The sequence below is a fragment of the Carcharhinus amblyrhynchos genome, chromosome 8 (assembly GCF_965287045.1).
Source record: "Carcharhinus amblyrhynchos chromosome 8, sCarAmb.v2.hapA, whole genome shotgun sequence".
Taxonomy (NCBI): domain Eukaryota; kingdom Metazoa; phylum Chordata; class Chondrichthyes; order Carcharhiniformes; family Carcharhinidae; genus Carcharhinus; species Carcharhinus amblyrhynchos.
In genome coordinates, this window is record NC_137331.1 from 77,104,398 (window position 1) to 77,130,487 (window position 26,090).

The following is a 26,090-nucleotide window of genomic DNA, read 5'->3' on the forward strand; positions in this document are numbered from 1 at the left end:
GTGTTGCCCCTCCAGAATCATGACCAGGTAACTGTGGCATTCTGAAACATCTAAACAGACCCACCGGTACTTGTCCATTGCAATCTTTCCTCACTTTAGCAGCTCTCGTCTCAGCTGGTAGGGCTGCCAATCACAGTGCATTGGAGGGCCTCCAGCATCATGAGCCTGTCTGCTGTCACCAGGTGGCCAGCCTACTCACTGGTCTTTAATTGGCAAAAGATCTGAAAAACCCCGTGGAAGTGCCTAAAACATGCTGTGTGGAATTAAATCTGGAGCTAAAGAACTCAGTTCCGGCTCCTGACCCTGAGTTGAAAACCAGCCTGTTAACATTGCTGGCCTGCTGAGTATTTCCAGCACTTTCTGTGTTCTTTCAAAATTCCAGCATCCACAGAATGCTGTTTGTGTAAAAAGCATTTGACATATTGTTTCATAATGAGATGAACAACATAAATCAAAGAACAAAGAAATGATAAGCAATGCTAATCCTGCATATTTCTAAGGTTGTCACTGCAATGAAAAACACCAAGGAATTATTACTGATTCAACAAAAACATCATAAATGTAACTAATGACTGACTGAAGATTTTGTCTAATGTAAGTCTTTGTATAATGCAGAGAAAAATTCAAAAATAATAAATAGAACCAAAAGCAAACCAAATTCAATTTGCTGACTCGCTGACAAATTGGCAAAAGTCCAGATTCAGGGAGAAGGGCAGTCCTCAGACAGCAAGAACCAAAGCTGGCCAATTCTAGGAAAAATACACATTATACAACATCAAACATCACAGGTTAACTACTCCTTCCGCAATGTGATTGCTCTCTCGACCTCCCACTGTGTTCTTCTCTCTCTTTCCCTCATTGTGTGTTTCTTTCTTTTTGTCCTTCCTCTCCAGTTATGTTATTTTTTCTCTCTCCTTGTCTCACAGTGTGTGTTTTTCTCTCTCCTAGAATGTAGAAGTAATGGTCTAGGGACATGGATGCAAATCTCATCGAAGCGAAATTTGGTGAAATTTAAATTAATATGTTAAATCTGGGACTGAAGGCTAATCTCAGTAGTGGTGACCACAACACCACAGTTTGACCACAAAACTAATCTGGTACAGTCATGCCCTTTAGGGAAAGAAATCTGCCATCCTTACCTGATCTGCCTACATGTGATCCAAAACCTACAGCTTGGTGACTGACTCAAACTACTCACTACAATGACCAGCTGCAACAAACCACTACAAAATCTAAAAGGAATGAAACCAGACAGACTATCTGGCATTGACCTAGGCAATGGAAATGACAACAGAAAACCCAACCCTGTCAACCTTGCAAAGTCCTCCTTACCAAAATCTAGGGGTTTGTGCCCAAGTTTGGAGACCTGTCTCACAGGTTAGGAAAACAACAGCCTGAAATAGTCATTCTCTTGGAATCATGGATAACCTACAGACAAATGACCCAGACATGAGCAGTGCAGTGGCACAGTGGTTAGCATTGCTGTCTCATAGCGCCTGGGACCCGGGTTCGATTCCCAGCTTAGGTCACTCTCTGTGGTGAGTCTGCATGTTCTTCCGGTGTCTGCATGGGTTTCCTCCAAGTGCTCTGGTTACCCCCCACAGTCAGAAAGATGTGCTGGTTAGGTTCATTGGCCATGCTAAATTCTCCCTCAGTGTATCTGGACAGGCGAGTGTGGCAACTAAGGGATTTTCACAGTAACTTCATTGCAGCGTTAATAAGCCTACTTATGACATTAATAAATAAACCTTAAACGTCAGCAGCAGCAACCATAGATATGTCCTGCCTACCAACAGGTCATACAGCCAGGACGGAGTTGTCCTGGGAAGTGTCATCATCAGCTCGGGATCTTAGAAACTCATGGCATTAGGTCAAATATGGACAAGGCAACCCCTTGATGATTACCACCTACTGCACCTCCCTCCCTTTCTCAGTTGATGAATCAGTACTCCTCCATGTTAAACACCCGCTGAAGATGCACTGGGAGTGACAAGGGCAGATAATGTACTCTAGCATATTAACGTCCATCACCAAGAGTGGACGTTTGCTCGGTCACACCACGACTGATCAAGCACAAAAGGACAGAGCTGCTAGACTGGATCTGCAGCAGATGGTGAGAGAAAAGCATACTTGACCTGGTCTTCATCAATCTACCTGGCACATATTCATCTGGACATGTTAGGCATGATGTGAGATGCCAGCGTTGGACTGGGGTGGGGTCTCACAACACCAGGTTAAAGTCTAACAGGTTTATTTGGAATCACGAGCTTTTGGAGTGATGCTCCTTCATCAGGTGAGTAATATTGGTAGGAGTGACCACACACAGCCCTTGTGGAAACAAAGTTCCAACTTCACATTGAGGATTCCTTCCATTGTGTTGTATGGCACTACCTCATGAGAGATAATAGACTTCAAATAGATCTAGCAACTCAAAACTGAGCATCCATGAGGTGCTATGAGCCAACTACAGCAGCACAATTGTATCCAACCACAAGTTGTAATCTCATGGTGTGGTATATCCCCTACATTGCCATTACCATCAAGCTGGGGGATCATCCCTAATTCAATGAAGAGTTTAGGAGGGAGTGCCAGGAGCAACGCCAGGCTGTCAACCTGGTGAAATTACATCACAGGAATACTTGCATGCCATAGACAGTGAAAGCAGCATGAGATTGACATGCTGAGAGCTAAGTGATTCTGCACCCAACAGATCAGCTCTGTGCAATCCTGCCACATCCAGTGTCCAATTAAACAGCTAACTGGAGGAGGAAACTCCACAAATAGCTGCATCATAAATGATGGAGGGGAGCCCAATGCAGATTACAAGGTAGAATCATTTACAACCAGCTTCAGCCTAAGTGCCAAATGGATGATGCATCTCAGCCTCCTCCAGAGGACCGCAGCATCACAGATGTCAGCCTTCAGCCAACTCAATTCATTCCACGTGATATCAAGAAACAGCTGAAGGCACTGGAAGGCTATGGGCCCTAAAAATATCTTGGCAATAGTACTAAAGACTTGTCGTTCAGAACTAACTGTGCCCTGAGCCAAGCTGTTCTAATACAGCTACAACCTGGCATTTACCCAGCAATGTTGAAAATTGCCCAGTATGTCCTGTACGCAAAAAATAGGACAAATCCAACCCGGTTAATTATATCCTTATTGGTCAACTTACAGTCATCAACAAAATAACGAAAAATGTCCTTGACAGTTCTATCAAGCAGCACTTATTCATCAATAACCTGCTCACTGATGCTCAGTCTGAATTCTGCCAGGGCCACTCAGATCCTGACCTCATTGCAGCCTTGATTCAAACATGAACAAAAGAGTTGAACTCAAGAGGCAAGGTGAGAATGACTGCACTTGACCTCAAGTTAGCATTTATGCCTCGGGAAAAAAGGTGGTTGTGGTGATTGGAAGTTAATCATCTCAGTTCTAGGGCATCACTGAAGGAGTTCCTCAGGACAGTGCCCTAAGCCTAATCTTCTTCAGTTTCTTCATCAATTATCTTCTCTCTCTCATAAGATAAGAAGTGGGGATGTTCGCTGATGAATGCACAATGTTGAGCATCATTCTCGATTCTTCAGATACTGAAACAGTCTATGTCTAAATGCAACAAGTCCTAGACAATACCTAGGCTTGGACTGACAAGTGGCAAGTAACATTCATACCACACAGGTGCCTGGCAATAACCATCTCCAACAAGAGAGAATTTAGCCATCTCCCTATGACATTAAATGGCATTACCATTGTTATGTTCTCCAGTATCAACATCCTGAGAGTTACTATTGACTAGAAGCTGAACTGGGGCAGACATATAAATATAGTGGCTACAAGGGCAGGTCAGAGACTTGGAATTCTCCAGACAGAATCTCACCTCCCATTGCCCAAAAACCACTCCACCATCTACAAGACACAAGTCAGGAGTGTGATGGAATATTCTCCACTTGGCTGGATAAGTGCAGCTCCTCAACAATTAAGGAGCTCAAAACCATCCAGGGGAAAGCAGCCCATGTGATTGGCATCCCAACCTCCACATTCAATATGCACTCTTCTTCACCACTGGTGCACAGAAGCAGCAGTGTTCCATCTACAAGATGCACTGCCGTAACTCAACAAGGCTCCTTCGACAAAGAGCACCTTCCAAATCCGTGACCTCCACTGCCTTGAGGGATAAGGGGAGCAGGTGAATGAGACATTACTACATGCAAGTTCCCCCAAATCACACACCATCCTGTTTACGTTGCCATTACTTCATTGTTGCTGGGCCAAAATCCTGGAACTCCTTCCTGTCAGCACTTCCGGCGTTCCTACAACAAATGGATTGCAGCAGTTCAAGAAGGCAGCTCACTACAGTTTCTCAAGGGCAATTAGGGATGGGAAATTAGAGATGGGCAATAAATGCTGGACTAGCCAGTGGCATCTACATCACATGAACAAAAAAAAAACAAACTGGAAACAAGACAGCATAATCTTAAAATTAGAGCTAAGTCATCACTGATCTCGGTGCTGAGTTCAAACAGACCCTATTTTCACTGCAAAGAGCTTTGTTCTCTGTACTGTGTGATTTACAACTTTTAAGAGTAAATGTGAATGTGTCTAAAAGATGGATAAGGTCTGTGGAAAGTGCCAAGCTGTCAAGTTATTTAAATTGCCTGCTGTTTAAATCTTGGGGTTAAAAAACAGCTTGCCATATCTCTGAATTGAAAAAATGGTGCTTGCAATTTCAAAGCTGTTTGTTGACAAGCCTCAGGGCTATCATTATGGTAATATTACTGCTTGACTGTTTCTACAACTTATCATTGTCACAGTGGGGTCTGTAAGGTAACAGTTTGATCGACAGCTCCAAGCAGTTATAAATGCATTAATTATTTTTGATGTGGGTCTATGAATATAAATGTTTGTTTTTATAATGGATTAAAGACTTGACAGGATTTAAATTTATTGACTGGCCTATCATTTGAGGATTCACAAATGTAGGTGGGAATAGACTGGACTAGAGGAGAGAGGATAGAGTCAAAATAGAAAGAAATGAGTTCAGTGGGCAGGAACAGGCAGCTATGATGGGCCCTATTCTACCATTTTAATTCTAAGTGCTGGGCGGACTTGAAACTGGGAGTGTTTCAGATCTGACGTTTAGACCCGTTCTCAGGCGCCAAAAATAGCAGTGATTCTGAATCGCGCTGCAGAAGCCTGTGGGTGGGACTTTTCATACCCGAAGTCCTGCGACTCCAATTGGCACCTCCAACTGCACATGCGCAGTAAAAAAAAAGAAAAACACTCCCATCACATTGCTGTCGGGCAGGATAATGCCTTCTCCTGGCCCCCACAGACATTATCCCACTGCACAACATAACTGACCCCCTTATCTCCCCCAACCCCTGCCACTCAGACCGATCACGGACCTCTCCCCTTCCCCTCCACCAATCACACGCAGAGTGGCAGCAGACGCCCTGTTCCTACTTACTGATCACACACAGAGTGGCACGGACCTTCCTGTCCCTGCCCCTCCTGCCCCCCAGCAGGCCCCATTCCCCCACGATCTGAGTCAGGGAACCATCTGACCCGCCTTCCTCACCCCCTCCAGACAGCCATCTGACTTTTTCCCTTCCCCCACCAGAGCCATTTGACCTGATCACGCTGATTCTGGATGGGTGAATGCAGTGATAAATGGGGAAGTGCCAGTAAGTTTGGGCATACCACCCATTAAGTCATTTTAAATGCATGCAAATGCAGTTAAATTAATGTTGCGCCCGTTTCGGGTGCATTCCTGATGGCAGCCATTTTTGGCCCTCGGTAAAGGGGGAACTGACGCGGAGGCGGGCATAGATCGCACTACTTGCATCATGCCCGACTCTACCAAGTTTTTGCACCCAAAAATGGGTGCAACGCGATGGTAAAATCGGGCCCGATGAGTCTGAAAGGACAATGCTGTTTGTGAATTTTGGGAAGGAGGTAAAAGTGGGGGACAATGAGTGGAGGCTATGGAAGGAAGTTCCAAGAGGAGGCAAGATCAGTAACTGTCCTGGAAACAATGGCTTGATGTTCGGTGGTTGGGTGCCAGGAGAAGTAGGAAAAAGCATCTGAGAATTGATGCACAGCTTTTGCAAGGTGGAGGGACTTACTTTAATCGTACATTCAAATCTTAGAATAGTGTTGTGTGTTGGACCTCAGCCAGACCTAATTTGTTTACTTGTTCAAAGCAGCAATTTTACCTTTATAAATTAGCAACTCTATTCTGTTTCCACTATTTTTAATTCAGTGAATGGCCCTACTTTCCTAGTCAGTCCATGAAATTTTAATTATTGTGACAGTTGTGAACAACAGACTATTAAAACATGACATCGAGAAATATATGCAAGTTAAATTGCTGGTGTAGCGGATTATTTATTTTCCATAAAGCATGTGCTGTCTCTATCCCAGTGCGCTCTATTTATAAACTTATTGCTTCTGCTTTCGGGAAACAACATTTTTCCAAGAGAATAATGCCAAAATAAATCTCTGACCCTTCAAGATGGAATGGTTGTCAGATGTTAGTTATGTTTGTTATGGTGAGCTGAGGCATCAAGGTCTCAGGGCCAGCACGTTCAGCAGTAAACTATTGTCAAAACAATCTGTATATATTGTTTAAAATATTAAATGTGTGCACTGAATTGCAGAATAATACAAGAAGGTGAAAGAATGGTGTAAACGTTCCAATACCTTTGTATCCCAGGATGGCTACAGTAATGGTCAGCATGGCACACAGGACATAGAGCAGTAGAATAGCGAATTTCAGCGCCCAGTTATTCCTACATCGATTACACTGAGGCCCTTCCTGGATCCCTGCAACAAAAATACAAGGCTTAACATTTTTGGCAGATATGATTGTCATCCCATCTCATACAACAAATATTTTAGTTAATTTAAAACAAAAATGTCAGGGGAATATTTGTTCAGTACTCTTAAGACAACTAAAATACACAGTGCCAGGAACAGCAGTGTTCAGACAGCAGTCCAAACACTTTCATTGTTTGATTCTGCTCCGCACACACTTCCTCCAGTGTAACTTCACTGCAAGAGTGATAGACATCCTATTTTACCCCCATATCCACACATCAACGTTTCTAACTGAGGTTATTGAGATGAACAGATGCAAACCCAAGCCAAATTTCCGCTTCCTAGCCCAGGAAAACTAAGTTCAATTCTGCTCTCTGATAAGATCATCCCACTCAGGGAAGATTTGCAGGAGGAGTGCTTACCTGAGTTTGGAGCATTAACTCCACGTGTCTAAAGAATGAGTATCCAGGGGATTAACATTCTGGCAGCGTGCAAATCATCAGGTCTCTGCCAACCTTGCATCACATGCTATTTTAGCAGGTGTGTTCTGGCCTGGCAGCAAGACAAGAAATCACAGAAAAGGATCATAGAAAATATTTACAGCACTGAAGGAGGCTGTGTGGTCTACCATGTCTGTGCCAACAGCAACTTAACTAGTTCCACTCCCTGTCCTTTTCAGCTGGCCGTACAAAGATTTTCTCTTCAGGGGCTTTTCCAATTTCCTTTTGAAAGGCACGATTGAATCTGCCCCCACCACACTTCCAGACACTGCATTCAAGATCAAAGCCTTCACTGTATACATTTTCCCATGTTGGCATTTATTCTTTTGTCAATCACTTCAAATTGGTATCCTCTGGTTTCTCAACCTTCCTGCCAATGAGAACGATTTCTCTTTATCTTCTCTGTCCCGAACCCTCATGATTTTGGACATCGCTATAAAATCTCACCTCAAACTTCTAAGGAGACCAACCATAATTTTTCCAATCTAATTATGTAACAGAGGTCTCTTATCCCTGGAACCATTCTTCAGATCTTTTCTGCATCCTCTTCAAATTCTTCCTAAATTGTGTTGTCCAGAATTGGACACGATTACTGGAATTTTACTGCCTCACCCAACTGAGGCTCGTAAGATCCTGCCTGAAGCCAACAGAGAATGCTGTTCTGCAAGCCTCACCCACCCCAATTCTGGGGCAGGCGTGCCGATAAACTTCCAACCAACACAGTGTTTTATATGGGTTAGTCATAACTTCCTTGCTTTTGTATTCTATGCTTATCTTTATAAAGACCAGGATCTATTGTGCCTTTTTTAAGGACTTTCTCAATCTGTCCAGCCACCTTCAGCCATTTATGCACATATACCCACTATGTTTTTACATCCCATTTAGAATTTTGTGTTGTATTGCCACTCCTCCTATTTCCTACCTAAATGTGACACATCACACCTCTCTCTATTAAATTTCTTCTGCTTTGTGTTCACTCATGCCACTAGGGTGTCTATGACTTCTTCAAGTCTATCAATATTCTCCTTACAGTTTATAATGTTTCCAAACTTTGTGTCATCTTCAAATTTTGAAATTGCGATCTGTACACCCAAATCTAAGTCAAGAATATACATCAAGAAAAATAATGCTCTCAGTAGCAACTGGTGGGGATCTTCATTGTATACCTTCCTCTAGAACTCCCAGCCACCTGATGAAGGGACAGCCTGTTCCAAAAGCTTGCTGGATTTTAAGCTGGTGTTGTGGGATTTCTTTCTGTTTTACTCCAGTCCATCTCCACATCATACCTTTCTCTAGCCCATGATATGGCAGCGCTTTGGGCCTGAATAACATTCCAGCTGTAGTGCTGAAGATGTTGCGACAAACTCTCTGCACCTCTATCTGAGCAGTTCCAGTATAGTCTCAATACTAGCATCTATAACGTGGAAAATTTCACAGGTCCACAGTCCACAGGACAAACCTAATCCAGACAACTATCACCCTGTCAATCTATTCTCAACCATCAGAAAAATGTTGGGAGGTGTCATTTGTAGTGTTAACATCAGCTGCACTTGTTCAGTAACAACCTGCTCATCAACATTCAGCTTGGGTTTCACCAAGGCCACTCAGCTCCAGATTTTATTACGGTCTTGGTCCAAACGAGCGATGAGATGAGAGATTGCCCTTGACATCAAAAGATTCAGCAGACCTAACAAAACTGAAATCAGAGAGACTCCAGGGGAAAGCTCTCCACTGGCTGGAGTCATGCCTAGCGCAAAGGAAAATGATTGTGGATGTCAGAGACCAATCATCTCAGACCCAGGACACTGCAGCAAGAGTTCCTAAGGGTAGCATCCTATGCACAACCAACTTCATCTGCTTTGACATATGATATTTCCTCCATCATTAGAGGATTAACGTGCATTAATTAAGCTAGAGAAAGGTTAAGAGAAACAATTTGCCCAAGAGAGTTGAGGGATAAAAGGGTTAAAGGTGCTAAATGCATACATGTATAAATCCACTTCATGTCCTTTTTACAAGTAAATAGATTAGGTTTAAATAATTGCATCAGGAGATTGACAGGGGCTTGGCTTTTGAGCTGTTAAATTTCGAAGATGAGTAAGAAATTTTTACAACATGCAAGAGTTTCATAAGTAAATAAGGGAGCGTTATTACATTTTATTTGACCTGAAAGGGAAGGCAATAGGAAGGTATGAAAGATTTTTATATTTTGGAAGAGTTCAAAATGAAGACAATGGATTTGAAGATGAAAGAGAAAAGGTATACTTTTTCTGTGTAAAGTGTTTTAATTGTGTAACTTTAATCTCATGCTTAAGCTTTTTTTCTTCTTGTTAATAAGTAATTTACTTTTTAAAATCCTCTAAATGTTACAGGAACTCTATGTTTCTGGGATTAGCAGCTTTTTCCTCATTTTCAGAGTACAAAAAATGGTTATGATCAGCAAAACAAGTTTCCCCCTGGGATTTGGCTTGCTCAGCAAATAACATCTGGTATGATTATGACACGCTTAAAATTATCTCTGCAATATAAAGATAATAGTAATGGTCCTTGAAGCTTTTAATGTTTGAGTTATTAAATCTTGGGGTAAATCAATATTGTCAGCAACTATTATAACTTGATCAAGCACTTTAAGCATAATGATGCAGATCCATTAGGAAATAGCCATTTAAAGTTTGCAGAAGGACAATGAATCTTACATGTGATACAGAAAGTAAACAAAGAATTCAGCAGATTCCATGTGCAGTTCTTTGCCATTTAAAAAGGAGGGATCCAATAACAAATTCCTAACAGGTGTATTGGCATGCTGATTAATGCAAGTTGCATTATGTGGTGCGACTTGCAATACTTTATTTTAATGGTAAATAAAAAGAGGGAAATATAAAGCAACAGTCAGTACAAATGGTTCAATGAGACATTCAAGCTGTGATAGCGGAGCTCTGGCAATGAATATCACTGCCTATTTGACCTCTGTGCTACCTTTATAAAGTGATAGCACACTTTAAAAGTTTTTAGGAAGGCATGCTGAAAGCTTACATGCCTGTGATGAGTACCAATATTACAAATGTGGTGCATTTTTCACCAAGCTATGACGGACAAGGGCAGCTGATACATGGGAACACTACAACCTGGAAACTCCCCTCCAAGTCACACATCATCCTGACTTAGAAATATATCATCGTTCCTTCAGCATCATTCGCTCAAAATTCTGGAACCCCCCCCTCCTTTAACAGCACTGTAGGTGCACTGACACCCACAGGGACTGCAGTGATTCAAGAAGGTAGTTTGCCACCACCTACTTCTCAAGGGCAATTAGGGATGGGCAATAAATGTCAGCTTAGCTAGTGACATCCAAATCCTGTACATAAAAAGAAAGTGTGGATAAAGGGGAACCAGTATATATAGTGTATTTGGATTTCCAAAAGGCATTTGACAAGTTGTCACATAAAACTCTTACTACACAAGATCAGAGCTTATGGTGACAGGGGTGATATATTAGCAGGGATAGGCTAACAAACAGAAAACAGAGAGTTGGTATAGGTTATTTGGCAAATTGTAACCAGTGGAGTGTCATGGAGAGCAGTGCTAAAGCCTCAACTATTTATGACTCATATTCATGACTTGGATGAAGGGATCAAGGCTGGAATTTTCTGGCTGTTCACTCTGACAGAATCTTCCACTCATGGTGATGGCACATCCCCATTGCGGATTTCCTGGGAGCGAGGGATGCATTCAACAGGGAACCCCGTTGACAACAGTGGGAGCAGAAGATCCCGTTGCAGATCAGTGGCTACAAGTTGTGCAGAAAATCCCACCCCAAATGAATTGTAACCAAATTTACTGACATGCAAAGATAGGTCAGAAAACAAGTTGTTAGGAGGATACAAAGAGGATGTAGATGGATCAAGTGAGTAGGCAAAATATTTGCAGATTATAGCATTCAGCAGTAGAGAGATCTGGGTGTTTAAAAATAATGGGCCCCCATTTAAAACACCGAATAAGAGGAATTTCTTCTCTTAGAGGGTGTTTAGTGTTTGAAATTCTCTTCCTCATCAGCAGCGGAGGCTGCGTCATTGAATATATTCAAGCCTGAGTTAGATAGAGATTTGATTGACGAGGAAGTCAAGGATTGTGGGGAGGTTGTAGGAGGCAAGCAGGAAAGTGGAATTAAGGCTAAAATCTGATCATTCATGTTCTTATTAAATAGCAGATCATACTAAAAGGGGATGAATGACCTACTCCTGCTCCTGATTCTTATGTTCTTAAATTTTGTATGCCTAGAATTTAGTTGCTATCATCCACCTTATTGGTAAAGGCAGGAAAGATGGCCTTTCAGTAATGAAACAGGATTTAGGTACATTATTTGAAAATAAGGATTTTAAAATTCGTCTGCTTTGAACACTGTCAGCAATTCTCCCTTACTTATGTTCTTAACTAAAACTGTGACATTTGCAAATTTCCAATCCACTGATACAATTCCTGAATTTAGAGATCTTTGGGAAATTATGTATAATGCATCTTCAATTATCTCACCAATTTCTTTTAGTATCTTTGGGAGGAAATAATTAGGTCCTGTAGATTTGTCTACTTTAAATCCTATTTATGTTCTCCATTGTCATATACTTACATTAATTCATTACGTTCCTCTACTTGACATAAAGTTTTCTTGTATGGTTGGTGTTTTGTCAGCATTTCACAATGAAAATGGATACAATAAATGTCATTTGCTTATTGCCAATTCTTGCCTGTGTCTGTCTTTAAGAGGTTCACAGATTCCTTTTTACTACGTTCATAGAATCATAGAATCCATACAGTATAGAAGGCGGTCATTTGGCCCATTGAGATTGTAGCGACCACACTCCCACTCAGGCCCTATTCCCGTAACCCTCATTTACCCTGCTAATCCTCGACATTAGGGTCAATTTAGCATGGCCAATCAACCTAACCCGCACATCTTTGGACCTTCTCTTCTTTTCTTTCTTCTAATGCATCTATCAAAACTTTTGCTGTTGGCTTTGATATATCTTGAAAGTTTAGTTCTTAATACCTGGTATTCAATTTGTATAACTCATGACTTTTTGTATTCCTTAGCTTCTCTTTTAAGTTTCTCCTAATCAGTTTAATGTCCCACTTTTCCTTGCAGTTGTGTAAGATTTTTGACATTGTCATAACTTAATTATTCACCATGGTTATTAAGTTGCATATTTCAAGCCTTATCTTTTCGGGATATAAGATGGTTTTGTGGTATACATTTTAAACACTTCTTGTTGTTCTTCCATGTTTTCCCGTTAATATTTCACCCCAGTTTACTGCAATGAATTTATCCCTTCAAAGTTTGCCTTAATCGTTTTGAAAGCTTGGGTTTGGGACTCCTCCTTCAAACTTAATATCAACTTCAATCTGTTATGGGCACTATTTGCAGGATACTTCCTAATTATCAGATTATTAACTACTTTTTTTGTTTTATTCTTCACAAATTCCACTTTGGGCAACTGGTGGAATTTTTACCATGGCACCTGGTGGAATTTAAATACAGTTAATAAATCTAGAATTAGAAAGCTAATCTCAGTAATGGTGACCATGAAACTATAATGGATTGTTTTAAAAATCCATTTGGTTGACTAATGTCCTCTAGGGAAGGAAATCTGCCTTTGCTATCCATTCTGGCCTATGTGACTCCAGACACACTGCAATGTTGGAGTTTAACCCTGATAAGTGTGAGGTGATTCATTTTGGCAGGACAAACTTGAATGCAGATTACAGGGTCAACAGCAGGATTCTAAGGAATGTGGAGGGACAGAGAGATCTTGGGGTTCATATCCACAGATTTCTGAAGCTTGCCACTCAAGTGGAGGCTCATAGTGTGTTAGCGTTTATTAACAGGGGGTTTGAGTGTAGGAGCCGTGGGGTTATGCTGCAGCAAAAACGGACATTGGTGAGACCACATTTGGAATATTGTGTTCAGTTCTGGTCACCTCACTATAAGAACGATATGGAAGCATTGGAGAGAGTGCAGAGGAGATTTACCAGGATGCTGCCTGGTTTGGAGGGTAGGTCTTATGAGGAAAGGTTGAAGGAGTTGGGGCTTTTCTCTTTGGAGCGGAGGAGGATGAGAGGTGACTTAATATAGGTTTATAAGATGATGAGAGGTATAGATAGAGTGGACGTGTAGAGACTATTTCATTGGATGGATGTAGCTGTTACTAGGGGGCATAACTATAAGGTTCATGGTGGAAGATACAGGAGGGATGTCCAAGGTAGATTCTTCATTCAGAGAGTGGTTGAGGTGTGGAATAGACTGCCTGCTGTGATAGTGGAGTCGGACACTTTAGGAACTTTCAAGCGGTTATTGGATAGGCACATGGAGCACTCCAGAATTATAGGGAGTGGGATACCTTGATCTTAGGTTTGGACATAGCTCGGCACAACATTGAGGGCCGAAGGGCCTGTTCTGTGCTGTAATGTTCTATGTTCTGTTGACTCTTAGCTGCTCTCTGTGATAGTCTAGTAAGCCACTTAGTTCACATGCAATTAGCTATAGGCAACAAACACCGGCATTGCCAGTGAAGCCCACGTCTCATGAAAAAATTTTAAGAATACCTTGTTCTGGGGTACATTTTCTGACTTTCGACTCTATGCACTTCAAATCTCATTTTGCTCGTAAGATAGAATGATAAGAATCTTATAGCACAGAAAGTGGGCCATTCAGCTTATCGTGCCTGTGCCTGTGCTTTAAAAAATCTGTCTAATTCAGTCTCACACCACACGGGCGATTCTCCTAGCCCATTGCGCTGCTAAAGCTGCTGGGAGACTCGGGTGGAGGCCGTTTAGCGGACACCCTGCTGGGCCTCCGCAAGCCTCCAACTGCTGGATCTCCAGCAACGTCAGTTCTGCACCAGATAAATTATGTATAAATTATTTAAATTACAGTGTTTCACTTCTGCGGCGTTCACTGAAGCTCCCCAATTCCATGCCTGATCTCGCTAGAGTGAAGGGAGGGCATGGAGGCAAAAGGGGAAAAGTGGCAATGCTCAAAGGGCACCTTGCACTGCCTGCTGGGCATGAGGCAATGCCAAACGGGCGGGAACTGCAGGGCTCTGAGGAGGTCTCACTGTCACCCTGCACTTGGCAGTGACAAGGGGAGGGAAGCCAAAGGGGAGGCTGGCCATTGGGTTAGGGGTTGTCAGGACTGCAGGGGAGGGGAGGTTTGGCGGGGGGGGGGTGGGGAAGGTGGATTGAGGTGGGCCCTTTGGAGGGGGGCATCAAGGTTGGCCTGGACATGCCTGGGGGAAGGGTGGGGGGCAGCAGTGAGTGGGGTAGGGGGGGAATGAAGGTGTCCCACAGCCAGAGATGTGGGGTTGTGGGGCTGGCCAGTGATTGAGCTGGCCAGCAATCAGCAGGCTGCCAGAGCGGGGCTACTGCGCATATACCAATTTTGGCGCTGACAGATCAGCACATGCACAGTGGCCCACTCAGCGCCATGCTGCTTCTCTCTCCAGCACGAATAGGCCCTGCCCTCTGATTTTTTGCAAGATTCACACTAGTGCACTCTGCAGTGCATAGTGTTTGGGAGATTCATTTTGAAACTTCCGCTGGAAAGGAACAACGGGATTTACTCCAGCTTTTGCACAAATTCAACACTTAGAATCCCACCCCAAATCTTTCTTCTCACAATGCTGCAAATTAGTTCTCTTCAAACACATATTCAATTGCCTTTTGAAAGTTCCTATAGCATCTGATTCTGCCACCCTTTCAGATAATGTGTTCCAGATCATAACATTTAAATGTGCGAGGATAACTACCATATCAGTGTAAACAGCAATTTCTGATGAAATTCCATAAATAATCCACAGCTTTCAGTTAACTACCTGTTTTAATTAAAACTCTCAGCATTGTGTACCTGAAAAGAAACATCTTTGCTATTTGAAATAAGTTGCCAAAAGAATTTTCTATTTGGTTTGGCTTCAGATTCGGTTGTAAGAGCCAAACCAGGCCTTTGGTGAAGCTTTCAAATATCTTTGGTTAGCCACCCTTGAAGTGTTTAGCTAAGCATTTTTTTTAAAGAATATTAGGTTCAGGTGTCATCAGACCAATTACTCCCAATATGCTTTGATATATTTTTAAGTTACGTTTCATGTTTTGGAACTTTTAGTATCATAGAATCCCTACAGTGCAGAAGGAGACCATTTGGCCCATCAATTCTGCACTGACCACAATCCCACCCAGGTGTTATTCCCATAACATCACTTATTTACACTGCTAACCTCCTGATACTAAGGGGCAATTTAGCAAGGCCAGTCAACTTAATCCGCACATCTTTGCCGTGCAGGAGGAAACTGGAGCACCCTGGGGAAACCCATGAAGACATGGGGAGAATGTGCAAACTTCACACAGACAGTGACCTGAGGCCAGAATTGAACCTGGGACCCTGGTGCTGTGAGGCAGCAGTGCTAACCACTGTACCACCACGCCATCCTTGAGTAATAAAAATTTGAAGTAACAAAAAGTGTCACGGATTGGAAATTATTGTCACTGTAAATTCAGAATACAACTTTGTTTGATTGGGTCAGATGCTGGAAGGATTTCAGCACCTCAAAAATAGGAATGGAGTCCTTTAATATAAAGAATATGCAGCTCCCATTACCAACATTATTAAGTTTCAAACTTAAGCTAGGTATGCCCTGCTATGAGGGGTTCCTCTTTAGGGTCAGAATTTGTATTTTATCTCAGAACTTATTTCATGGGTTTTCTCTGAAAACTGTTGACTGAAGGTAAGATACAGTTCCAGCCCAACTGACTATTCATCAAATCTGAGCCTAAATATTTAACGTTACTAACATATTCCGTGGCTGTGAGGAATCATAGCTGATTTCATCCCTATCTTCACCAGCCATCCAGACTTTGTCCTCCAGCAGTGTGAGCCTCAGACAATCCGATATTAATTTGGAGGCATACTCAGTGAAGTGGTGCTGGGCGGGGGGGGGCGCGGTGGGGGGAATGGGATCTAATAGTGCACAGAAATCCCAGAGGCAAGAGCAGAAGAGTTATTCCCAACGTCTTGGCCAATATTTGTCCCTCAATGAGCGTCACAAAAACAAATTCTCATCATTATCACATTACTGTGCGTTTTTAAAATACTTAATTGGCTGTAAAATGCCTCAGAAGCTCCATGGTCATGTAAGGCATCACATAAATCAAGTCTTTCTTCTTTATCTACATTTTAATGTAGCCTGTTTATCACCATTTTATTTCTGGATTTGGCATTGATTGCATGATGTTGGGTATATGATGGACGTGGACATTGCAAGTTCAGCTCCAGCCTAGATAAAGAGCCAATTCAAAGATGATATTTGGAGGAATTTGAAGGACCTAGAGAAGACAAGGTAAGACCATATTCAAAAATCTGCACCCACTGCTTTGGCTGCTGCTACAGTTCTAGCTATTCTGGCTTGTGCTGCTGCTTTGCCTGGTGCTGCTTTTAATTCCAGATTTTTAAAAATTGAATTCACCATCTGCCATGGTGGGATTTGAACCAGGTTCCCAGATTACTGGGCCTCTGGATTATTTGTCCAGTGACAATGCCACTATCTCACCACTTCTACAGATTCATTATTCAAATGATGATTAATTTATAGATGATAAATACTCAAACTATTTATCTCAGAACCTCATATTTTCTCCTCACTGCTCAATATATTTCCTTATTTTAGTCAACACTTTATGAATTACAACTTCTTCAAGTCTCCAAATAATTTGACTGCAATAATAATGGCCTATTGGAGATTGAGTGGCAGAGTTACTAAGAAAACTGTGCTTTCACCTTGAATAGCTAGGGCTCAATAGTTTTGATTAATAGATTAAAGATGATACCATGGACCATAGAATCATTTGGAAGAAAATGCTTCAACAACATTCTGACCTTGGAGTCTGGGGAAAAGTTGGAATTTAAAAAAAAATAGTTTCAGATGATCATCATCAGTCAAAGCTTCAGAAACATTGAGAGTGTGTCTCATTCATGCTGGCGTGGAATGTTCATTGTAAAATTAATCTCTGCTGTTGCTGACAGCAGCACAATAGGCATGAGTTTGCACGTAGATTAGACTATACCAGGGTGTAAGATGGCAATATCACCCCTTTGCAGAAGTGGTTGCTCGTTTGAATTTGAGATGTACCCTGCATTTAATCTGTGCTGCATATTTTCAAGCAGATACTGAATGTGAAAATGTTGAATTTCACAATAGGGATGTACCACATCAACATAATGCATACAGAATTCACTGTGGCCACTAGGGAGTCAGTTGTTTAGTGCATGATTTTCTTGAGAATGAAAGGAAAACAGATGTTAAAGTTTAAACGGGGGGCACATTCTGTTTTCCTCATACATGAAACCAAACTTGGCCTGCGGAAATAATCCATTGTACGCTGCAGTTCTTGCAATTTCACTCTACCTAAACTTTGAGTACGGATCCCCAATTCTAAATGCTGCCAACATATATACTGCTCCCTTAATCACAGTCCCACCCTGGATATTTAATGGAAGTCAAAATGATGCTTAAGCCATTTGTTAAATGCGGATATGATTTGGGTATGAAGAGAGTTAGAAATACATCACCAAAGAGATGCAACTGCTTTGCAATAAAATAAGTTTTATTCTAAAATAACACTGACTCATGGAATGAGAAGGGTAACAGAAGACTCCACAAGAGACACATAGACAAAATTAGAAACTACAAATATCTCTATGGAGTTACATTATTTAAAAAAAAGCAAGCATCTGGATAACAGCTGTTATTTCTGATCTAAGAACCATAAACAACATTACTAAAATGTTTTAGCAATTACTACCGCTGTGTTGAAATTGAAATTTGAAATTTCACATGTTTATTTGCCTGAATGTTAACCATTCCCATTTTTCTCTTTGAAACAAGAAAAAAGAGTTTTAATTTCTTGAACATCCAAGCAGGCACATTTAGAAAACTTTCCATTATTTCACAAGAGTGACCATACACGTGACATTAACAGAAAGTTTGCCTGTTTCCATTTTCGTGGTAGCTTTGCACACTGGTGTCACGAAAAGTACATCTGGAAGAAAGATTTTGGCTATTCACTATTCATTGCAAAATAGTGAGTGTGAGCATGAAAAATGCATTAATAACTTTGCAAGAACCAGCAAACAGTCAAAATCTATATCCCCACTGACAATGAGAAAACTATTTGGATGGAAAATAAATATTTGTAGCACTGCAAAAGAAACACATTAGCACAAGCCATTAATCTCCAACCTTCTGGGGATAATCTTTTTTTGAGTAGACCCTGGTGGCAGACAGCCTTGTCTGCAAGCTTTCAGAGCTCAGAGAATTGTTATAATTACATTTCTAAATTATTTTATGCTTTCTGTTTTTGGAAGCAATCTGAGTTTATCATCACCAAAAAATGTATTCTTTGAGGTTTTTGGTTTGGTCGATTTTCAGAATTTCTTACTCTTTGGCTACCCCGTATGCGACAGCGAACATCTTTCCTGGGACTGAGAAGGAAAGCAATTGGTTGTAGGGATTTTAATTTTCATATAGCCTGGACAAATCAAATTAACAAAAGGTAGTCTCAAAGATAGATTTGTAGACAGATTTTGCGACAATTTCCTGTATCAACCTGTGATGGAACCAACTTGGGATAAAGTTATCTTAGAGTGAATATTGCATAGGACAGGTCTTGTAGCACAGTCACGGCACCCCAACCTTTGAGCCAGACCCTCTGGGTTCTTGTTCCACGTCAGCATTTGATGACCACAGGAAGTGTGTTTACAATGTGGCTGAACAAATTGATTATCAATCTATAAATCCTTCCAATATGCCCCTTGGCAGGTATGGGAGAGTTTCCTGGTTAGTCATACTGCAGAAGGCAATGGCAAGTTACTGCAGTAATTTACCTAGCAGGATCATAGACTAGTTCATGTGCCAATATTGTCTGACAGCATGGTACCAAAGGAGGAAGAGCATTGCATGGTACAGAAAGTTTAATATATCCTATCATAAAAAGATCCACTGGGAAAAACCAACTATAAATGTCCAAATAAAACCAGAAAATGTTTGAAAATCTCAGCAGGTCTGACAGCATCTGAGGAGAGAGAATAGAGCCAACGTTTGAAGTCTGGATGATCCTTCATCAGAGCTGACCTGCTCTGACATGGCGGTAATAAACAACGGGAGCCATTTAAGAAAACAATCCAAAATGTTCAACAAAAACACATTCCATTAAAAAATCAAGGGCAGATTTTTGCAGAGAATCCCACTGCCAGATCTGACACAGAGGACAATGGCATTTTGGCAGACAGCTGAAACCTGCAATTAAGTGGTTGCTCCTGGGATTCAGTCTCATTGCCTCTAGGAGCTACTGACACAATCAATTGGCCAACAGCTCTGTAGCTTCAGCTGTATCACCACTAGCATTGTCCTTTGCTGCAACTGCATTGATAACCATCTGCCTTTGAAGACAGGATCTGGGGACACTGGGTCAGATATGTAGGTACTGACAAGGCAGGCAGGCGTCAGTGGTACTGAGGGCAGGTGAAACTGTCGAGGGCTGCTCCCTAATGTCTCCAGGGAAGCTGCCAGGGTTTACCTGGTGGTCTCTCCATGTGACAGTGGACTTTCCTGCCCTGGGCAAAATTCTTGCAAAGGTGGAAAGTGGTCCTTGATTATTCTTTCAAGAAAAATCTTAAATCATTATCAGGATTTTGACTCCTCACTCTGATCTCTGAACATTTCTGTTCAAGTTTTTAACTTGTGAATTCCATTTTTTTCCATGTTTGCATAGTTTTTAATGCGTAAATCTGGATTTTCCAAAATTTTGTAGATTCTAGAATGGATCCAGTGGATTGAAAAAGAGGGGGCGGGATTGGGGGGAGCATCCACAGGCCTATTAGCCTGGCATCTGTGTGAGGGGCAGTGGTAGCATAGCAGTAATATCACTGGACCAGTAATCCGGAGGCCCAAGCTAATGCTCTGAAACAGTGCCATAGCAGCTGCTGGAATTCAAATTCCATTAATAAAATCTGGAATTGAAAACTAGCCTCAGTAAAGGTGACCGTGAAATTATTATTGATTGTTGTAAAAACCCAACTGATTCACTAATGTCCTTTAGGGTAAGACATCTGTTACCCTTACCTGCTCTGGCCTCCATGTGACTCCAAACCCACAGCAATGTGGTTAATTCTTAACTTCTCTGAAATGGACTTAACCTAATGGCTTTCAAACACAATATTACATTCTGTTATATTATGGTCAATTTTCCTTTGAGTTCTTATATTGCAACTACATTAATTAATCCTTTCTTGTTGCAGCAAATCCAAAATAATCTTGATTAGTTTCTCAATGCACTGATAAAGAAATCTGTCACATACACATTTCATGAGCATCTTTATATCCTTTTTCAATTCACACTTCAGATAAAACGTATATTTTTTTGATTACATCAAAGCTATCATTTTCGCAATAGACTCCCATGCCACACAATTCTTGAAGGTGAGATTAGGAACAAATCTGAAAAGACTTCTACCTTAGGTATCTCATTTCAGTTCAGCTCAGTCTATAACCATGTAACTAAGGCACTCAATAACTGAACCTATGCACCACATCCGTCAGATTGCCTTGGTGTAATTCAAAGATGACAATAAACATATAAAACTGCTCAATTAAAATTAAATCAGAAATGATATTTTTTTAAATCCAACTGTCCAATATTATTTATGAGGTTAGGGTGTTTCTGGCTGGGCCAGCATTTATTGCCAATCCATAACTGCCCTCCACTCCATTTTAGAGGTCATTTGAGAGTCAACTGCAATGTAGTAGAACTAGAATCACATTTAGGCCAGTCAGGTAAGGATGGCAGATTTCCTTCCCCACAGGACATTAGTGAACCAGATGGGTTTTTACAATAATCGACAATGGTTTCATGATCATCATTCAACTTTTAATTCCAGATTCTAATGGTGGGATTTGAACTCGGGTTCCCAGAGCATTACGCTGGGTTGCTGGATTACTAGTCTGATGACATTACCACTATAGCCCTGCCTCCCTGCAGAAAAGTGATCCTCAAGTAGTAAGTATTATTTTAATGCATACGACAGAAACTTTTGACCTTCATGTTAAAGACTGAAATAATACTGCCATGGTTTAACAGTGCACTAAATTACCATGATATTTACATGATGGCAGTTTAATAACTATTTCATTTTGGCAATAAGAGATCTTGCAAAACATATATTCTTTTTGAAAACAACTATCCATTCTACAATATCCAATATGATTTTCACAATCACGCTGTGTACTTAAAACAGTGCTTTCTTTACATGGGAATAATCACAAAAAGGTTATGCTATTTAAAGAACTGGAAGTCAGGATCAGAATCTACAATGGCCTTGTCCTCAAGCCCCAGAATGGTCAGAATTCCATATTTAACCTGTTTGTATTTTTAACCTTGAATTAAAATAATTTTAATTCAAATTCTTGTTTTCCCTTTGAAGTGTCACTACTTCTTGGAAAACCTGCTCCATCTTGATAGGTACAAAGCTGACAATTTTCAATCCATGTCTCAACTACTGCTTTTGTTTACAACAGACATTTATAAGAATGGCAAATTTCAAAGCCTGTGCATCATCCACAAAATACAAGTCAGGAATCTGATGGAACACTCTCCACTTGCCTGGATGAATGCAGCTCCAGCACTACTCAAGAAGTTCAACATGATCCAGGACAAATCAGCACACTTCACTGCATCCCATCGGCCACCTTAAACATTCATTCCCTTCACTTCTGGGGCATGGTGGCAACAATGTGTACCATCTAAAAGACGCACCATAGCAACTCACCAAATTCTTTGACAGCATCTTCCCAACCTGTGACCTTTACCAAATAGAAGGACAAAGGCAGCAGATAAAGAACATAAGACCTCAGAGCAGGAGTAAGCAATTCAGCCTCTCAAGCCTGCTTCACCATTCAATACAATCATGGCTGATCTTGTCTGGTCTCAACTCCACTTTCTTGCCCATTCTCCATAAACCTTCAACTCATTACTAATTAAAAATCTGTATTCCCTCTTTGCTGAAATCCAGATCTGGGGCGTTCAAGTCTCAGGCGACCCTTACCTATACAAGAAAACCAGATACGATTTATGGAGATCAATTAAAGATGCTAAAAGATACCGGGCAGAGCTAGAGTCTCAGGCTAGTCACATGGAGTCCCAGTGACAATGGCAAATTCTGCAAGACATAGCAGGCTACAAGACGAAGGGATGTAGAATCACCGGCACCAGTGCACCTCTCCCCAATGAGCTCAATGCATTCTATGCCCGTTTTGAGCAAAGGGTCAGTGACAGCACGCCTTCGGCCCTGGAAGCCTCAGCTGAACCTGTATCTAAGGTCACCATTGCAGACGTCAAATCAGCCTTCATCAAAATCAACCCACAGAAACTGACTAGCCAGGATGGAGTACCCAGACGAGCACTCAGGTCCTGCGTGGACCAGCTGGAGGGGACATTCTCAGACATCTTTAACCTGTCTGTACACAAATCTGAGGTCCCTACTGTCTTCAAAAAGACGATCATCATTGTGATATAAAAGAAAAGCCAGACAGCATGCTTTAATGATTATTGCCTGGTGGCTCTGTCATCAATTATTAAGAAATGCTTCAAAAGGTTCGTCATGGCACAGATCAATTCCAGCATGGCAAATTGTCTGGATCCACTCCAGTTCACCTATCGCTGCAACAGGTCCACAGCAGACACCATCTCCCTAGCTCTACACTAAATCCTGGAACACCTGGATAACGAAGACACTTATGTCAGACTCCCACTTATTGACTACAGTTCAGCCTTAAACACCATTATCCCAACAGAACATCTCCAAACTCCATGGCCTAGGACACGGCTTCTCCCTCTGACAGGATCCTAGACTTCCTAACCTACAGGCTGCAATCAAAGAACAAAGCAAATTACAGCACAGAAACAGGCCCTTCGGCCCTCCAAGCCTGTGCTGATCATGTTTACTATCTAACCAACTGCTTATAATCCTCTATTCCCTGTTTGTTCATATGCCTATCAAGGTAAGTCTTAAATGTGGCTAGCATAACTGCCTCAACCACCTCACTTAGCAGTGCATTTCAGGTCCTCACCATCCTTTGTGTAAAAAACTTCCCCGCACATCTCCACTGAACCTTTCCTCCCTTATCTTGAACTTGTGCCCTCTTGTAATTGTCGTTTCTGTCCTGGGAAAAAGCTTCCAACTGTTCACCCTATATACACCTCTCAAAATTCTGTTAACTTCTATCAGGTTGCCCCTCAGCCTCCATCTTTTCAGGGAGAACAATCCTAGTTTATTCAATCTCTTCTCATAGCTAATACCCTCCATACCAGGCAACATCCTGGTAAACCTTTTCTGTACTCTCTCCAAAGCCTCCACACCCTTCTGGTAGTGTGGTGACCAGAAATGGACACAGTATTCCAAATGTGCCTAACCAGTGTTTTATACAACTGTAATATTTGCCAACTTTTACACTCAATGCCCCATCCAATGAAGGCAAGCATGCCATACATTTTCTTCACCTTTTCCACTTGTGCTGCCACTTTTAAGGATCTGTGGACCTGTACTCCCAGATCTCTCTGTGTGACTATGCCCCTGAATGTTCTGCCATTTATTTTATAGCTCCCACCCGAATTGGATCTACCAAAATGCATCACCTCAAATTTGTCCAGATTAAGTTCCATCTGCCATTTCTCCACCCAGTTTTCCATTCTATCTATATCATGCTGTATTTTCTGACAATCTTCATCACTATCCGCAACTCTGCCACCTTAGTATCATCCACAAACTTGCTAATCAGCAAGGATAGGTAACAACACCTCCTCCATTATCATCCTCAACACCCATGTGTCCTCAGTCTCTTACTATAATCCTTATACACCGACGATTGTGTGGCCAAATTCCCCTCCAACTCAATTTTCAAGTTTGCTGATGACACCACCATTGTGGGCCAGATCTCAAACAATGATGAGACGGAGGAAAGAGATGGAGAATCTGGTGAACTAGTGCACCAGCAATAATCGCTCCCTCAATGCCAACAAAATGAAGGAGATAGCAGCAACTTCAGGAAACGTAATGGAGGACATGCCCCTGTCTACATCAACAAGGATGATGTGCAAATGGTTGAGAACTTCAAGTTCCTAGGTGTCCAAAACACTAACAACCAATACTGGTCCCTAAACACCAATGCTATGGTGAACAAAGCCCACCAAATCTCTACTTTCTCAGGAGGCTAAGGAAATTTGGCATGTCTAATATGACTCTCATCAACTTTTACAGATGCACCATAGAAAGCATTCTTTCTATTGTATCACAGCTTGGTATGGCTCCTGCTCTGTTCAAGGCCACAAGAAACTACAAAGGGTCATGAACGAAGCCCAGTCCACCATACAAACCAACCTCCCAAAACATTGACTCTGTCTACATTTTCCATTGCCTTGGAAAAACAGCCAGCATAATGAAGGACCTTATGCACCCCAGACATACTCTCTTCCACCTTCTTCCCTCAAGAAAAAGATACAAAAATCTGATGTCACATACCATTTGATGCAAGTACAGCTCCTTCCCTGCTGCCATCAGACTTTTGAATGGACCTACCTCATATTAAGTTGATCTTTCTCTACACCCTAGCTATGACTGTAACACTACATTCTGCACCCTCTCCTTTCCGTCTCTATGTACAGTATGCTTTGTCTGTATAGGGCGCAAGAAAAAATACTTTTCATTGTATACTAATAAATGTGACAACAATAGATCAAATCAAAGTTTATTCAATGTCCCAGCATCCACCTCAGTTTGGGGTAGTGAAATCCACAAATTCAACACCCTTTGAGAGAAGTAATTCTCCATGTATCTGTTTTAAAACTGTTACCCCTTATCCTAAAACTCTCATTCTAGATTGCCACACAAGAGGAAAGATCCTCTCTACGTCTACCTTGTGAATCCCCTTTAGCATCTTATATATCTCAATTAGATCTCCCCTCATTCTTCTAAACTCCGGAGAGCACAGCCAAAACTGCTGAACCTCTCTTTATAAGAAAGACGCGTCATCTCTAGAATCAATGTAGTGAACCACCTCTGAACTGCCTCTAAAGCAACTGTATCCTTCCACAAGTAAGGGGACCAAAACTGTACACAATACTCCAGGTGCAGTCTCACAAATGCCTATTACAGTTGCAGCAACACTTTCCTACTTTTATACTCTCTATTCTTTTAACAATAAATGCCAAAATTGCATTTGCCTTCCTTATTCCCTGCAGTATCTGGGAACACCACCTTCTGCAAGTTCCCCTCCAAGTTACAGACCATCCTGACTTGGAACTATAACACTCTTCCTCATTGTCGCTGAGTCAAAATGCTGAACTTCTCTTCCTAACACCATCCGGATTTCAGTGGGTCAAGAAGGTGGGTAACAACCACGTTCTCAAGAGCAATTAGAGATGGGCAATAAAAGTTGGCTTTGCTAGTGATGCCTATATCTTGTGAAATAACAAATAAATAAAGTACACTTTTGCTATTAGTTATAGCTGCTAATGTATGTAGCATTCATCCAAACAAACTACTCTATGTGGAGCCATAGGGGTACTGGACCACTCACACAGATCTCCTGAGGGCCAATATTGGCTACAGTTGGATCCTTTCCTTTTTCTCTTCTCTCTCCTGGTGTTTATCCAAGGTACACTGGCAATAAGGAAGGGGGC

The 26,090-nt window shown here is 41.6% G+C and overlaps 1 protein-coding gene across 2 annotated transcripts in view; it reads right to left on the reverse strand.

Annotated features, from left to right (window-relative positions):
- colec12 (collectin sub-family member 12) overlaps positions 1-26,090 on the reverse strand; it is a 159,610-nt gene that overhangs the window by 60,382 nt on the left and 73,138 nt on the right. Inside the window, exons 1-2 of one of the 2 annotated variants that reach the window (XM_080194302.1) lie at positions 7,141-7,220; positions 6,703-6,825 (exon numbers count right to left, since the gene is read on the reverse strand). In XM_080194302.1, the coding sequence (XP_080050428.1) occupies positions 6,703-6,739 (37 nt within the window). In that variant the 5' untranslated portion in view covers positions 6,740-6,825; positions 7,141-7,220. Of the gene's footprint in view, positions 1-6,702; positions 6,826-7,140; positions 7,221-26,090 lie in introns of those variants that run through there. The other variant, XM_080194301.1, reaches the window with a different exon arrangement.